Source organism: Syngnathoides biaculeatus, chromosome 13 (assembly GCF_019802595.1).
Source record: "Syngnathoides biaculeatus isolate LvHL_M chromosome 13, ASM1980259v1, whole genome shotgun sequence".
NCBI classification, from domain to species: Eukaryota; Metazoa; Chordata; class Actinopteri; order Syngnathiformes; family Syngnathidae; genus Syngnathoides; species Syngnathoides biaculeatus.
Genome location: NC_084652.1, coordinates 28,597,820 through 28,612,557, shown reverse-complemented (window position 1 = coordinate 28,612,557; position 14,738 = coordinate 28,597,820). Strand labels below are relative to the sequence as shown.

The following is a 14,738-nucleotide window of genomic DNA, read 5'->3' as shown; positions in this document are numbered from 1 at the left end:
CTCTGTTCTTTTCTTCCCGTTTCATTTCTTTTGTTAAAGTGCCTCCAGATAATCTCTTGGTAAACATTCCTTCGCGAAACCATCCTGGTCCCATACAGCAGCTGATCTGTTTCAATATCCTTTATGCAATTGTTCGATTCGCATTATGGTCCCCGGTTCCCGTCCGCGTTTCGTCAATATCTTTATACGATACTGCCTTTTACATCATTCACAATGGAGGAAAGAAACGCGAAACTAGTGCAAAGACACAAAGGGGGACTCCTCAGTCGAGCTCCCATAATAGCGGAAATACATTGAATACGTGTGACAATAAATAGAACTATATTACGGTAAGTGCGCCCAACTCCATTCTCCCACTCCAATGCAATTTCCTTGCAATCAAAGACTCCCAGTCACGGAAATCGATCGAAAGTTGACGTTTCACGCGTCTCACACGCAGCGAAATATTAATGAGGAGGAATAACGACGCGCACAATTTCCGCTCGATTCTTTGGCCGACAAATATTTCAATGACCCACGATTTACATCATACAAATAATCACCACGTTAAAATACCTGAATCTGCATACATTGAAAATTCAACATTTTCTATATGTGACTAAATACTTTTTCAGAACACGTAAACGAAATGGGAATCACACACGAACACAAATCAAAGACGGCAACGGAACGGAACAGAACGCGCTTCCTCCGGAGATTTCACACTTATATTTACGAGCTTATCTTGAGTAAATGGCATGCCTAAAATACTTATCCAGTGAGTATTGTAAATACACGCACGGTTGTGTCCAGAAAAAAAAAGAAAAAAAAAAATGTGCTGACCCTCGTCAGGTTTTGAAGCGTGCTCGGCTGCTTTTGGCGCACACCCACAGAAAAACGCACGACGCGAAATGATACACGATTGAACGCACGCACGACGAGAATTCCCGGCAGGACGCGGCCACCACGTACCTGCAACATGTTGCCATCGAGCTAAAGGGGGACGAATGTGTGCACATTAGGATTGGGGGGGGGGGTGGGGGGGGGGTCCTTGCCGTCTTATTGTTGGGTCTCTCCTCGGAGGGGGAACACGTAGAAAGAAGACTGCAGGTCGGTCTACAGGTCACGACCCAGCCTCTCGATCTCCTCGATGAGGAAGTCGATGTCGGATCGGGTCGCCGCGTGATTGGACACGACCATTCGGAAGAAGTTGACTTTGTTTCCCTGAGGCTGGTAGCCCACCATGGTGGTTCCCGACTCCATCATCATGGCCTTGATCTTCGGTGCAACCTGCGGCCGATCAACAATACCAAATGCTGTGCTGTCAATAAATAATCACGTCCAGAGCGCGTTTTCGTTTCGTCAGATGGAATGATGGCCGACGAAGTCGAGCTCGCTTTCAGAAAACACGCTTGAAATCTCCCAAACGCACGTGAGATCATGTGTTCCGGTCCGACGAAACCGAGGCGGAACCGGCATCCGGGAATTCAAGCAGGGGAATATTTGCCACGTACGCGAGAGCGCTCGTGCCCCAAAAGAACGCCGACCCTAAAGTAAAGCACGGCGGCGGCAGCCTCGGGGCTTGGGGCTGCTTTTCTCAAAACTGGGGTCTTCGTCAAGGGGAGCGGTGGGGGGGGGGGGATTCTGAACACATCTAAATCGCTGAAATGCGTCTGAGGGTAATCGATGGGAGGTACCCACTGACTCACTTAAGATGAATCTGAAGGTTTGATTCTGAAGACGGCCACGTCGACCGTCACGAGCACGTCGGCACAATTTTTCAACCACATGATGAGGAGCTGTTTATTTTTTAACTCTCCTCAGGAAAAGTTTTTGGTTGTTGTTTTTTTTTTTTAATCCAGATTATGTTGTTGCGTTGGTCACATTAAGGGTGTCGATGTGATTCATCGGGGAATGGATTTCTTTTTTAGATCACCTGACAATTGAATAAAAGCATGTTGACTTTTTATATCCAGGTAAAACCAGATGACGAAGGTTCGACAACTATTTATGAAATCCGGTCCGTTCGGTGGATCGCTTTTGCTTTTTTAACTCGAGCTCTCGGGAGGTGTCTCGGGTTAGGGTTTTTGCCACCCGGAAGAACCCTGGCGCCGACCGCTTAGCGACATGAGCAAAGATTGGACTGCGGTGTCTCACCCTGTGGAGCTTCTCCCGTCGCTCCTCGCTGTCAGGAACTCCTCTGAGGCTGGGCGGGATGTACCAGAAGCAAACGTTGGTGTGCTGAGGCTGCGGACGGAAAGAGTCCCGATTACCCCGCGAGCACCGTGCGGAAGCATCCCGAACGGGGACGGCTTACCACGCCGTCGAACACCATCTCGTATCCCTCCCTGTTCTTGATCTTGTTGTACAGATACTGAGACAGATCCAAGCACCTGTCTATGTGCTGCTCGAAGCCAACGGTGCCCTGCGAGGAGAAACCCAACATTCAAACAAAAGCACGTTAAAAAAAAAAAAGAGTGACGTGCTCTTGTGGGTTGGTGTCTTACCTTGGCTTCCACATGAGCCAGAACTTGAATATGTCGACATGGCGGCCGCACTGAATGGCTTTGTCGCCGGTGTCGTACGTGACGTCGTACTGCTTGTCTTGTTGGAACAAATAGCCGGCACACATGGAGTTGCAGCCCCCCATCAGCCCCTGCGCCAAACACGCACCCATGTCAGTCTCCGGCTCCAAGCCGTGACCTGCCCCACCCACGTTTGTCTACCTTCTCTCTGACCAGGATGGCGGAACACTGCAGGGGGACGCCCATCATCTTGTGGGGGTTCCAAGTGACGGAGTTGGCCCTGCGCGGCGGAAATGGGACGCCGCCGTCAAAACGGAACGGGAACCCTGCTGCTAGCGCGCAGGACGCGCTTCGGGATCGCAGAGGGAAGGGAGGAACGCTCGCCTTCCGCCGACCCGCCGGCCGTTTGCAGTGACGGTGGCCGCTACTACGTCCGACCGACAACTGATGCGATTATTTGCGAGGAATAGCCCAGATACTGGACCGGATTACGATAATACACACGAGAGATATTAGAAGACGATAAAACCGACTAGAGCAACGGTCATCAATCAATAGTGAGCGATATTATCTCTGTATGACAGGCCGGGAAATGAATATAACTTTTGCAAAGATTTCGATTGCGTGCAAATCAATTACCGTAGCATCAGATACTTGATGACCCTCAATTGTTCATTGTTGCAAATGATCGGTCAGCCGCCCGCTGCGCAAGCACCTCTCAAACGTGTCGAAAACGGAGAAATCTGGTTTTGCGTTTGACTTACCTCTCAATTCCGTTGAGCTTATGGCGGTGCTTCCTGGACATCAGCAGACCGCCGCCCCACGCTCCCTTGCGGGACAAAACCACAAAGGCGCCAAAACAGTCACGTTTCGCAAGGATTGTCGTACCACGTGATGCCAGTCGTCGGGGGACTTACGTCAACGTGCAGCCACAGGTCGTACTTCTCGCAAATGTCAGCAATCTCGTTGATGGGGTCGAAGGCGCCGTAGACGGTGGAGCCGCCGGTGGCGTTGACAAATAACGGCACGTAGCCCTGGCAAAGGGAAACAAGTGTCGGCGCTTGGCAGGCAAACAAGAGAAAAGTCCGACAGAGGGCGCGCCCACCTTCTGCTTGGCGTCAATGATCTTCGCCTCCAGGTCGGCAGGAATGACCCTCCCCCTGCAAAGATTGTGACATGACACCTGCTAACGCTATCGAGCGGACAGACGGGAGGCCGTCGGCAGTTGCCAGCGTCGGCCTCGCACTTTTTGGAAGCCTCCCGTTCCCTCGCCCGGAACTCGCCAACTGTACGCATATGCAACGGCCGCCCGGAAAGATGTTTTTCCGTCTCGGTTTGGCGCCGCCGTGAGAAGCCGGCTGGCCGTCACGTCGCTCCATCTCGTAGAACTTTGCACGCTATCTGTGGCGAGGTTCTCCAAACGGAATCTGCTCTTGACGGACCGCTACCGCCGCTTGAACCTCCGCAGTAGGCGTTTGCGCGAAGCCAGGCAAGGTCCATCCAGACCTCTGCACGTCAACGCAACATCGGAAAAAAATCCAAATCCTAAATCGTGGCGACTCGGGAGCGTCAGCAAGCTTTAGCCAGACGCACTCGAGGTTGTCGAGTACGGTGATCAAATCCTCTGCGTCAAATTGTCACCGGGGAAGCTGGATCACTTTGGGAAGCGTCGGCAGAATCGAACGTGACCTTGGACTGCGGAGTCCATCAAGAACAAATCCTGTTTTGAGAAACCTGCTCTGGATTGCGTCAGTTCTTCCGCAATTTCATCTGGCGAGGGAATGACGGGCTTCGAAAAACTGTCCAATGGCGGATGGGCTCACATCTGTCCCGAACCCAAATTGAAAAGGGAAAAGTATCGAAACCTTGAAGAGACCCCGTAAGGTTGGAGGCCGGATGTGCTGCCTACATCTTTGTTTGTTTCTTTGTTTGTTTGTTTGTTTGTTTTACGTGTCACGCGTACCTCTCGTCCGTGCTCAGCAGAATGACGTTCTCGGTACCGAAACCCAGAGCGGCGCCCGCCTTCTTAATGGAGTAGTGACTCTGCGGGGACAAAAGACGTCAGGCGAGCGCTCAAAAGGGAAAACCCATTCCCGCCCGCATTTCTTCAAAATGGAAAAGTATTTTAGGAGATGCTTTTGTTTGAGCAAATAATTGCTTGATCAGCTGCAGCAAAACTATTTGTGAGGTCGCAGGTTCAAATTCTTTGCGGAGTTTGCGCATTCTCCCGGTGCCTGTGTGGCTTTTCTCCGGGGACGCAGCTTTGCTCATACTTCCCAAAATCCTGCACGCCAGGTTGATTGAAGATTCGAAATGGCCCGTCGGTGACCAAAATTGTGTGTGCGTGTCATACAACGTACGTGTTCCGACGTGAAGAGAACCAATCGAGGAGCGGCAGACATCCCTTTGGTCTTGACCTCGGGGAAATACTTGTAACGTGCGATCATCACGCTGTACATGTTAGAAATAGCGCCCCCTGTCGTGGAGAAGAAATGGTTGTAAACCTCGGTTCGTGAAAAATGTTTGCAAACAAATTGCTTTGTGACGGGATTGTGTGATTTGCAAATATGTTTTAGTGATATTTGGAAGGTAAATTGTCTTGCTGTTCAAAAAATAAAATAAAATAAAATAAATGTAGTTATGTCGTGTGGCCAATGCTAGGAATTGTGCTGGGTGAGCACGCAAATGGACGGGAAAGCCAGCCAACCAACAGCACGTCTGAAAAGGGCTGAAAATGGTCCATTTGACAAGTCGCAGTTCAAGCATTTGATTGAGGTTTTCAGCCTGGAATTGATTCGTTCGACTTGCGGTGCTGAAATTGCTGACGGCAAAAGACAGAGAGCGGGAAAGTGGCCGGTTGCTGGTTTCGCGGCTCACCTGGCGAGAAGAGGCCGTCCCCCTCGCCGCCGGGCCAGCCGATCATCTCGCGCATCTTCTTCAGGGTCAGCTGCTCCATTAAAACAAACACGGGTGCGATCTCGTAGGTGAACCTGTCAATCAGACAAAAAAAAAAAAAAAAAAGCTGGCATCAGCGCGCGCATCTCCAGCTGCGCCATTCGCAGTTTGCCCATTTCATAACCTTTCATAAAGACTCGGCCCACTCAATTTCCTGATGCTGAAAATCTTTGGCCATCAAAGGCTGTCATTGTTTCGAAGGGAAAAAGAGTTCCAAGTATCAAAATGTGCGAGGTGACCCAAATGAGCTTTCGGGATTTTGCAGCAGGTTTTGGGACTACGGTCTTCTTCTGCCGTTTTCCCATGAGCGTCGCCGCTTCCTTCCCGAATGTCGCTGTCAATTTTTGCTTTAGCGATTAATGACTGAAATGTGACGTTAACCGGCAACTTTTTCAAATCTGCGGTGGCTCTCGGGAGACCCAAATGGGAGACGTCGACGCGCGGAGAAGCAGCGTGGGATTCCAAAAAGGTGGGAAATTGCGACACGTTTCTGCCACGAGTGATTGGATGAAAATTCCGCGTACGGGAAGAAAAGTGCGCGCACACAAAGAGGGCTTGCTTTTGCACGAGCTGCTGCTTGATTCCAACCCAAGCGCAAATTGGAGCGAGTGCGCTCATGAAAGCCGGCGATAGCGGCAAACATTCATGTTCAGATGCTGCCGGACGGACGAGCGCCGCCCTTTCATTAAAGCGCACAATGCGGCGATGGCAATCTGGCAATGCGGCGTCTGTTGGCCGAAGATAACGCGGCGCGTGCGTCACACGTCGCACGCAGGCGGCCCGGCATCCCCGTAGGAAAACGTCGTCCGCACGCAAAGTGGGGGGCGAGAGAGACCACTTGCGCCACGAGGCACGCGAAGGACGCCGAGGCCAAAACGGGAACGTCTGGGTCATTTCGTCCAATTCAATGCAATCAATTCCAAATTCCGCATGCAGAAATCAAGGAAAAACCACGGAAAAATGTATTCTCCCGATTTAACCTTTTGTTTTGTTCCTCCCCGGAAATTCCGCGGCTAAGCGTCTCGCATCCTCAAGTCAGAGTCCAAATTTTGCTCGAAACAATTTCAAATTTGCGGCTTTCGTAGGCTGGGGGTCGTCCAAGTGCGCTTTTTTTTTTAATAACAGTAAAGACGTAAACAGTTTCACAACAACAACAAAAATGCTTCCCATGGCGTGCCCTTCAAACTCTGCGGGGATGTGACGGGCCAGAGACGGAGGCTCGGACGCAAATGCAGGACGCTGAGGCGAAGGGAAGTTTCGTACAGGCAGAGGTCAGCGGCCGGCCCAAAAACGTGGCGACAAAAATCATCAAATCAGGTCACGTACTCGGAGGCCAAAAATATTCCACATTGACTGGACGGTGGCACAAGAACGCCGGGACGAGGCAACGAGGCAAATCCCTCACACACAAAAGTCACAACCAGCTGGTAAAATAAGACGTGACGCACCAGGCTTAAATGCATGGCGGGATTCGCAACCAGGGGGCAGCCACGAGCAAGGTGGCAGTGTGACCGGCGCCCCTCAAGCGCAAAAATGAGCCCAACTACTTCATAATCCTGACACACACACACACACTCAGTTTTATCCGATCGTCATTGCGGCAAAGAGATTTTCATCCGTCAACGCAAAATGGCTGCATCGTCCCAGATCCCTCTGGTGTACTGCGACAACTTCACGAGGCTCTCTTTGGCGGCGTTAATGCAAAAGACGCCTCGAGTAACGTTTGGAAAAGAAGCGACAAACGCAACAGTCCAGGCGCTCGGTGTTCAAAAAAAATTGATTACTTCATTTGGCACAGCGACCAATCAGAAGATTTTGCCATTCAACTTGTCAGCCGACAACTAGCAAGAAATCAAACGATCATATCAGTAAAGTTGCTCTTCAAAAGGAAATTCAGTGGGCCAGAGAAGACGACGGCGTTGTTTCAGATTCAAGACGGCATTTGATGTATTCCAGCCCCCGCAGACGACCCCCCCCCCCCTATTCTGTTGTCTCGTTTCACGCCATCATGCCGATAATGGCGACGATTATGGCAATCACAGGCAATCACGGGTCTTTTGAGGGTGCAAATGAGCCCCGAGTCTCCAGGGAGAGCCCCTAAACGCCCCCATTAGCGCCCCCCGGGGGCACGGGCGCCTTTTGTGTGACCGACCCCGCCACGTGCCGCCTCCATGCCCCCCCACCCCCGGGCCTTTGTGGGACCGCGAGGGGGCCGGTTGGTCGGGCGATCTGCCCAAACCAGCTCGCAACGAGCCCACGTTCAATGGGCCGGAAAGGGTCGCTGCTGCTGCTGCTGCTGCTGGTGCTGCGTGTGGTCGTGGGGGGGGGGGGGGGGTCGTGGGGGTGATACCAAGGGCGTGGCTTCCTGACTCGTCTGCTGGCAAATTGGAGACATGAAGCCTCCCAGTCTGCAATGATTACACATTGATCTTTTATTCCATCTTCGTATTTGCAACACTTTTTTTGTTTGGGGGGGGGGGCTAGCATGAATGCATCACATTGTTGAAAGAGTTCCTTTTATTTATTTATTTATTTATTTTAGGGGGGGGGGGCTTTGACAAACGTGTCTCCTTCATCACTAAAGCGGTCTTTAGCCACTTTTTCTGCCTGGACTCGATGCGGAGGCACAAGGCCTCCTGAGCGAGCTTCTCCGGCGTTCTCGGGTCAACTGCTTTGGGCCGCCCGTGTCCGCCGTCTCGTCCTTTGGGTCCCGACCTGAAGCCAGGGCAGGAGCGGCGCTCGAGCGCTAAATGGAGAATCTTCCGTCACCACGACGAGGATGACTCCGAGATCCGAGGTCCACGGCCTCGGATTTGGAGGTCCTGCTTTTCTCCAGCGAGAGTTTGGCCACGACGGCTCGATGACGCCGTCGAAAAATGGAGACGATGCCGTCATATGGACCTCGTCAACACAAATTTTGTTCGTGAAGGCAATGAACAAAATGGCGGACTCCATCCCCAATTGGGAACCAATTCTCTTTAGCAGCACGGCTTCTGTACTTTTCATTTTCCGAGCTGCTTATCCTCACGAGGGTCGCGGCACAGAGGCACGGGGAGAACATGCAGGCGTGGCCGGGATTTGAACCCCGGTCCTCAGAACTGGGAGGCCAACGCTCCACCGTCCCACCACTTCTGCACTTTCTCCTTTTTCCTCCTTATTTCTCATTGTTTTCTTCTGAGTTTTATGCATGTAAAATTCCAAAGTTGGGCCGCTGACCTTTGGAAACGTGTGAGTCTTCCGTCGTTCTGACGCCGCACGGCGGCGTGCGTGAACGTTTTTCGCGTCGGGGTGCGCCCGCGTCACGACAAGCGGGAACTCGATACGGTCGATGCCCTCGATGGGACCGGGCCTCGGTGACCCGGGATCAATATGCAATCTAAGTTCCCCTGAGGCGGGAAAGAACTAGACACGCCGGGCGGCTCCACGACGACCACGGCGGCGTGGCTGCGGAGAGCCGAGTGGCCTACAAACGCCAAATGCCGACAAACGTTTGTCTCGCTTCCCGACGGCCGGCGTGCGTGACTCACATGTTGGTGTTGGCCGTGGACGTGAGCCACTCGCCCGCCAGGCCGATGATGTCCAAACCCGACGACAACTGGTTGAAGAAGCGAGGGTGACCTGAAAGACCGAAAGCCACATAATAAGTGGCCGGGACAGACGGACGGGTTCTGTGCAAGCCCGGCACGTCATTTCACTCCAAAATGGAACCACCTCCTCACCTGAAATGATTGATCGATCGATCTATCTATCTATCTATCTCATCCCATCTCATCTCATCTCATCTCATCTCATCTCATCTCATCTCATGTAACCCATCCGCCATCATCTTGGCAACCTTCAGTCGCAACATATGAAGTGGCTGAACGTGTTCGGCATTTTGGGCTTGCATTTGTCCGGCGGCACCCCGCTAACAATCTTTCCAGTTAGCGTGCGACAGCCGTTTCGACTCCGGGCTGCCCCCCTCCCGACTCCCCCACCCCAAAACCCTCCAGCAGAAATCCACTCAAGGAGAGAAATCCCACGTAAATGTGCCGTTCGTAGGCCTCCAGCAGCGGGGACGTTTTCGCAGAGTCTAGAAAACGAAGGCGGTGTCCAAAACACAAATGGTGGCATTTCCAGCTCGTCTTCAGCGCCACAGATGTACTAATACTAGCAATTAGGAGCCACATATTGGTGTCGGGGGCCCGTTTTTCGCGTGTTATCCAGCCGTACCTGTGCGGACTCCGTATTTGAGGGTGTCCCTGCAGTCCACCAGGATCTGCTCCAGAGACTCGGGCTGGTCGGACAGCTCCAGGTTGAAGCCCTCCATGCCCTCCAGCAGCTGGTGAGGGTGGTGGAAGTCCAGAACCTTGGTGGAGCGCTCGAAGGTCTTCTTCACGTAGTTGGTCAGGATGTCAACCACCTCCAGTAAAAACTGCATCGTGGCTTCTTCTCCATTCTTGGCAGGCAACAAGTCTGCAAAAGCGGGGAAGGGGGATGAGGTAATAACATCTAAACATCTTAACGTTAAAAAAAAAACATTTTCACGCAACTTTATCCTATGGGTAACAAAATAATAATGAAAATAAAAGTATCGTACGTCCAGGCTTACATATATGTGCAATAAGTCATGCAGGGCGCATCGTAAAGATGCTCAGTGCTCACAGGAACAACAACAACAACAGCAAGAAAAATCATTTTAACTACGGGAAATAATGACTGGCGCTCCAATCACAACGCAGGCTGCGGGTACTGGTTCGAAACGTTTTGCGTTCTTTGGTTGGGCGCACCTCGGGCGAACAGGTTGGAGAAGTCGGTCTCGGTGCGTCGGAAGCGGGCGTCCCTGTCGCTGTTGTCGCAGGAGAGCAGCTTCTTCTGCGCCAGCCTTCCTTTCTCCTCCAGGCTGTTGTTCTTCTGCAGGAAGCCTGAAGCGGAATTGCGCGGGGCGGGGGCGGGAGCGGGGCACGAGTTATCGCCCGACATTTCCTTGCCGCAAAATTGCAAAGATGTCAAATCGAGGTGTGACGTTGGCGTCCAGTTGCGCTTCAGCATCATTTCAACATTTCTGATGGAGGCCGAAGCGAGGCTGGACTACGTAGAGAGAAGACCACGCCCCTCCCCCCACCACCCTACTCATTGGACAGCTTCCGGCTACTCCCATCCCAAAAATACAAATGAAAATTATGCCCTACCGTGAGCGATCCGCCGCCTTTCGAGGCCCGCCAGGCCCGCTGATTGGCCAACAAACTCGAGAAAATTGACCGCGGCCATCAACGCAAAGCCACGATTTATTATTATTATTATTATTAATCATACGATTTCACTTTGGGATAAATGGGGTCTTGCGTTTTTTAGAATTCCGGAGTCCGTGTCTGAGACCAAGGGATTTGCACCCATCGATTTCAATTTTCAATCGAATTCACTTTTGATCCGTTACAGTTTCAATTTCGGTCAATCTCACATGCATTGTTTATGATCAAAAACGTGGTTTTTGCTGGGGGGGGGGGGGTGTCATCGAAATGTATTTGCACAAGCATTCATTTTCTAATTTCATATCATGTAATGTAATTATGCTATGTATGTAGTTGCAAGAATTGTTTGTCAGAAAATTAAAACCAAACATTTTGGTTCACGCAACGCAACTGCAATCTTTCCCAAAATGTTTTTTGTGCTGCCCGAATTTGCGAGTGTGCGCTTTCTGGCATCTTTGTCCGTGTGTGCAGCGTGAAGAGCTTAGTGTGGACTGGCAGAGGGGGCGGGAGGGCCCGCAGGGGGAGCCAGGGGGGGTCAGAGTGGGCGAGAGGGGCTCTCACGTCCACTGACCTTTTCGGAGACGTTAACGCACTGCGACGCTTCCCTTTGGGCGGGCCGCACGTCACGTGACGCGGATGCTCACCTGACACTTTGGGGTTTTAATTTGGGGTTTTTTTTCCTAGCGCCAGACAAGATCCGCCGTGCCGCATCTTGCCATCATTTTCGGAACCGAGCGCATTATAAAAATGGGCCTTCATTCGTTTTACTGGCACCCAATAATAAAACGGAGGCCTATTCAACGGTGCAACATTTTGAGGTGACGAACGACGCTCCGATTTGCGTTTAATTCCATTGGTTGTTGGCCCGCGTTTTTCATCCAAATATTTGACCATCATCATGCCAGCATGTTCCGACCCACGTTGGCATTGTTCGCAAAAGACAGCCCCACGGAGCCCCCGCTGATACGATTTCTTGGATGCAGGAGACGACTTACCGCAGATCCTCATGCCCAGTTTCCGTGTACAGCCATGCATCCACGCATATTCGTAGGCTACAACACAATATAAACATTTATCAACCTTGGAGTTGCGGCGGGGACGGAATCGTCAGAATATTGCAAATGTTCTGCTTGTGTCCTTCCATTCGGGAACTTCTTTGGTCCAGGAAAATTGCCCTCAAATTTTATTGGCTACCTTCAAATATGCGTGGTTAGTTTTTGTTCATTTATTTATTTATTTTTATTTTTTTTTTTTCTGGATTTTGGACTCTTAATCGGATTTGAAGCATTCCTGGACGCCGGGACACAAGACGACGACGAGTCAGAACATTTCCAACCTCAGGTCAAATCAATTGGAACACACAGGCACGCGCAGGCAGCCGACAAGCAGCCAAGGGGCGCGTGGGAATCAGTGTCCGTGAAATGAGCCTACGGGGGGGGGGGGGAGAAATTAATTGAGCAAAACCTCGCCCATGTGCGGCCGATGGTCGGGGAAGTCCAGCAGACGCTTTTTACACGCACGCGCACAGGCACGAGCGCCCGGACATGCTCGAGCGGGCAATCGGGAGCGACGACAACAGCGACAAACATCCAAGAAACTTTTGCAGCAGCAGCAGCAGCAAGCACCACCACCACCACCACCACCCCACGTAAAAATAAAAATTAGCCGTTCGAAAGCGCACAGACACGCGCACGAGCCCACGCGCGGCCGGCCGCAACGGCGGACGTCGTGACGTCGTCCGACAGCAGCGCGACGTGGGCGAGTCACATCGAAAGAAGAAATTGGGGCCGACGGCCACGAGGCAGCAAGAAGGCATCGATCCATTGATTGGGAAACGATCGGCACGTCGCCTGCGGCCGAGGAAATCAGACAATTATCCATATTAATTTTGCACATTTCAATCATGCGCAAGCGAGGCTGGATGGAAGGAAATTGGGGGGGGAGAGTGATGCAGACAAGAGGGAGAATGTCTCAAAGGCGTCCATGCAGAACAGCGCAAAATTGTTTTTTGGGGAGGGGCGTGGGGTCAATATTCAAATGATCGCATATTGTTCATTTGAATATGATGAGAGTACGAAAACTCCAGGATGTCCCCGCCGGAAAGGTGCACTGCAGACAGACGTCGATGTCACTTTTGAACCGCGGCGACCGGCCAACCCCCCCCCCAGACGCAGAAGTGGGCGACGGGGGCGCGTCGAGAGTGCAAAGCGCTTTGAGCAAGGCAGCCTTCGACCGCTGGCGAAGTTGTGTTCGGTCGTGTTGACGTACTGGCGGTCGAGGGCCTTAAATTGCCGCTGCCGGGGTCCAGGTCTCCGCCGGCGCTTCTCCCCTCTGCCGCGGCCATGACTCGCGCTCGGTCAGAGTTCCGCTTTTCAGCTGCGAAAGGAGCACAAGAGCGACAGCCGTCAACGTCAGTCTGCAGCCACTTCAACGCGTGTCAGTGTTTCAAAAAAAAAACAAAACAAAAAAAAAAAAAAGACAAATTTCGTGCGCGATGCTGGCTCGCCCACTCGGCGCACTGACACAAGTGACACGTGAAGGACAAACGGGTGCGCATTCGACATTTCCGCGCCGATAATAATAATAATAACAAAAACAACATTATTATTATTATTATACTAATTGTAATCATATCAAGCAGCAACAAAACAAAAGCCACGGGAGAAAATGTGATCATTTTTCCCTCAGTGCGAAACATATTGTCCACAATAGCTTGCGCCGACGAAATTAAAAACGTCAACTGCTGATAAATGAGCTCGTAAATCATTTCTTCAATTGTTGCACAACGAATATGAGCGGAAAAGACAACGACGACGAGAGGAAGAAAACAAAACAAATTGAAAAAAGAGCCAATTCGTTCGTGGCCGGTCGTCTGCGCCTGATATTTTTCCGTGTTTTTCTTCAAGTAAAGCCGACGTGTCGCGAATCTTTTTCAAGCTTTGCGGGCGTCCGTCTTCGGCTCAAAGTCGCGAGTGTCGGCCGGGCCGCGAGGCGAGCGGACGTCGTTACCCGCACGCCGGAGCAGAATCCACAAAGTCCGCGCCGGCTGGAAATGGAGGCTCTCGGGGGTGGGGGCGGGAGAGGGAGGGAAGGGGGGGGTCGCCACCAATATCCAAGTCTCCACCGGCTCCCCGGAGAACGTCGGGCGGCTTCTTTATAGGAGCGGCGGCGGCCGCCCATTGGTCGGCCGCAGTCGTGCGTGACTCACACCAGAACGCCGAAGACGACACAAATTTACCTGCGAGACGCCCCCCACCCCCCCCCCCCCCCGACCCCCTTGGAGGTCCTCAATGCGCGCACGCGTGTGACCTTGAGAGGACGGCGCTTCGGTTCGGGAACCCGATCCGATCCGGATTCTGCACTTTGAGCAAAAGGAACATTTTGCCGACCCGACACGAGCCCAAATCGGGACTGTCAGAACGCTCCGACTGGGGCCCACCCCCACCCCCATCCACATCCGGAAATTCCGATTCCTATTCATAAATGAAAACTTGGCATTTTTCTTTCAACGCCATTTTCTTGGTCTTGTGTTGTAATGAGATTTGTTTTTTTTTTTTCCGGAGTGTTTGTTTGAACTTGAGGGGGGAACTGGAGGATCGCCCGTTTGTGTCCCCGCCCTCGCGTTGGCCATGTTTTGCAGCTGTCGGAGGGGTCGCAGGCGCAGAAAGGCAGCCGAGCTCGCGTCAGATATATATACTGGGTTTAGCACCACCGGATGTGAAATGTGCAGTCAGCGAAGAACGTAGGAAATTGCCAAGCGTCCTTGAGTGCCTTGAAAAGTGTCACAGAAGTAATAAAAAAAAGATCAAATGATCAATGCTTGCGGGGGAGGGCGATTGTACATCAAATATGACAACATAAACATGTAGAAGTAGTAACATTTCCATCTTTGCATGTAACGGGGGTTGTTTGACGATTTTCCTTTTTCTCTTCTGTTGTTACCGATGTAATAATCATTTGGATGCAGGAAATCTTAATATTTCTAGCTTATGACTGATTATGAAGAGGAAGGCTCAGATTAAAGAGGTTTGATTTGGTCTTACTTTTT

General features: G+C 51.7%; 1 protein-coding gene across 1 annotated transcript; it reads right to left on the bottom strand.

Annotated features, from left to right (window-relative positions):
- LOC133511117 (glutamate decarboxylase 1-like) lies at positions 1 to 13,235 on the bottom strand. Its single transcript, XM_061839749.1, has 16 exons — positions 12,959 to 13,235; positions 11,686 to 11,742; positions 10,229 to 10,363; positions 9,672 to 9,914; positions 8,987 to 9,077; positions 5,382 to 5,494; positions 4,865 to 4,980; positions 4,468 to 4,547; positions 3,610 to 3,664; positions 3,422 to 3,538; positions 3,269 to 3,333; positions 2,706 to 2,784; positions 2,488 to 2,635; positions 2,297 to 2,406; positions 2,137 to 2,226; positions 1 to 1,269 (listed from the first exon to the last, which is right to left on the bottom strand). Exons 1-16 carry the CDS (start codon positions 13,032 to 13,034, stop codon positions 1,096 to 1,098), a joined length of 1,749 nt encoding a protein of 582 aa, XP_061695733.1. The 5' UTR covers positions 13,035 to 13,235; the 3' UTR covers positions 1 to 1,095.
- Between the last annotated feature and the right edge of the window lie 1,503 nt (positions 13,236 to 14,738).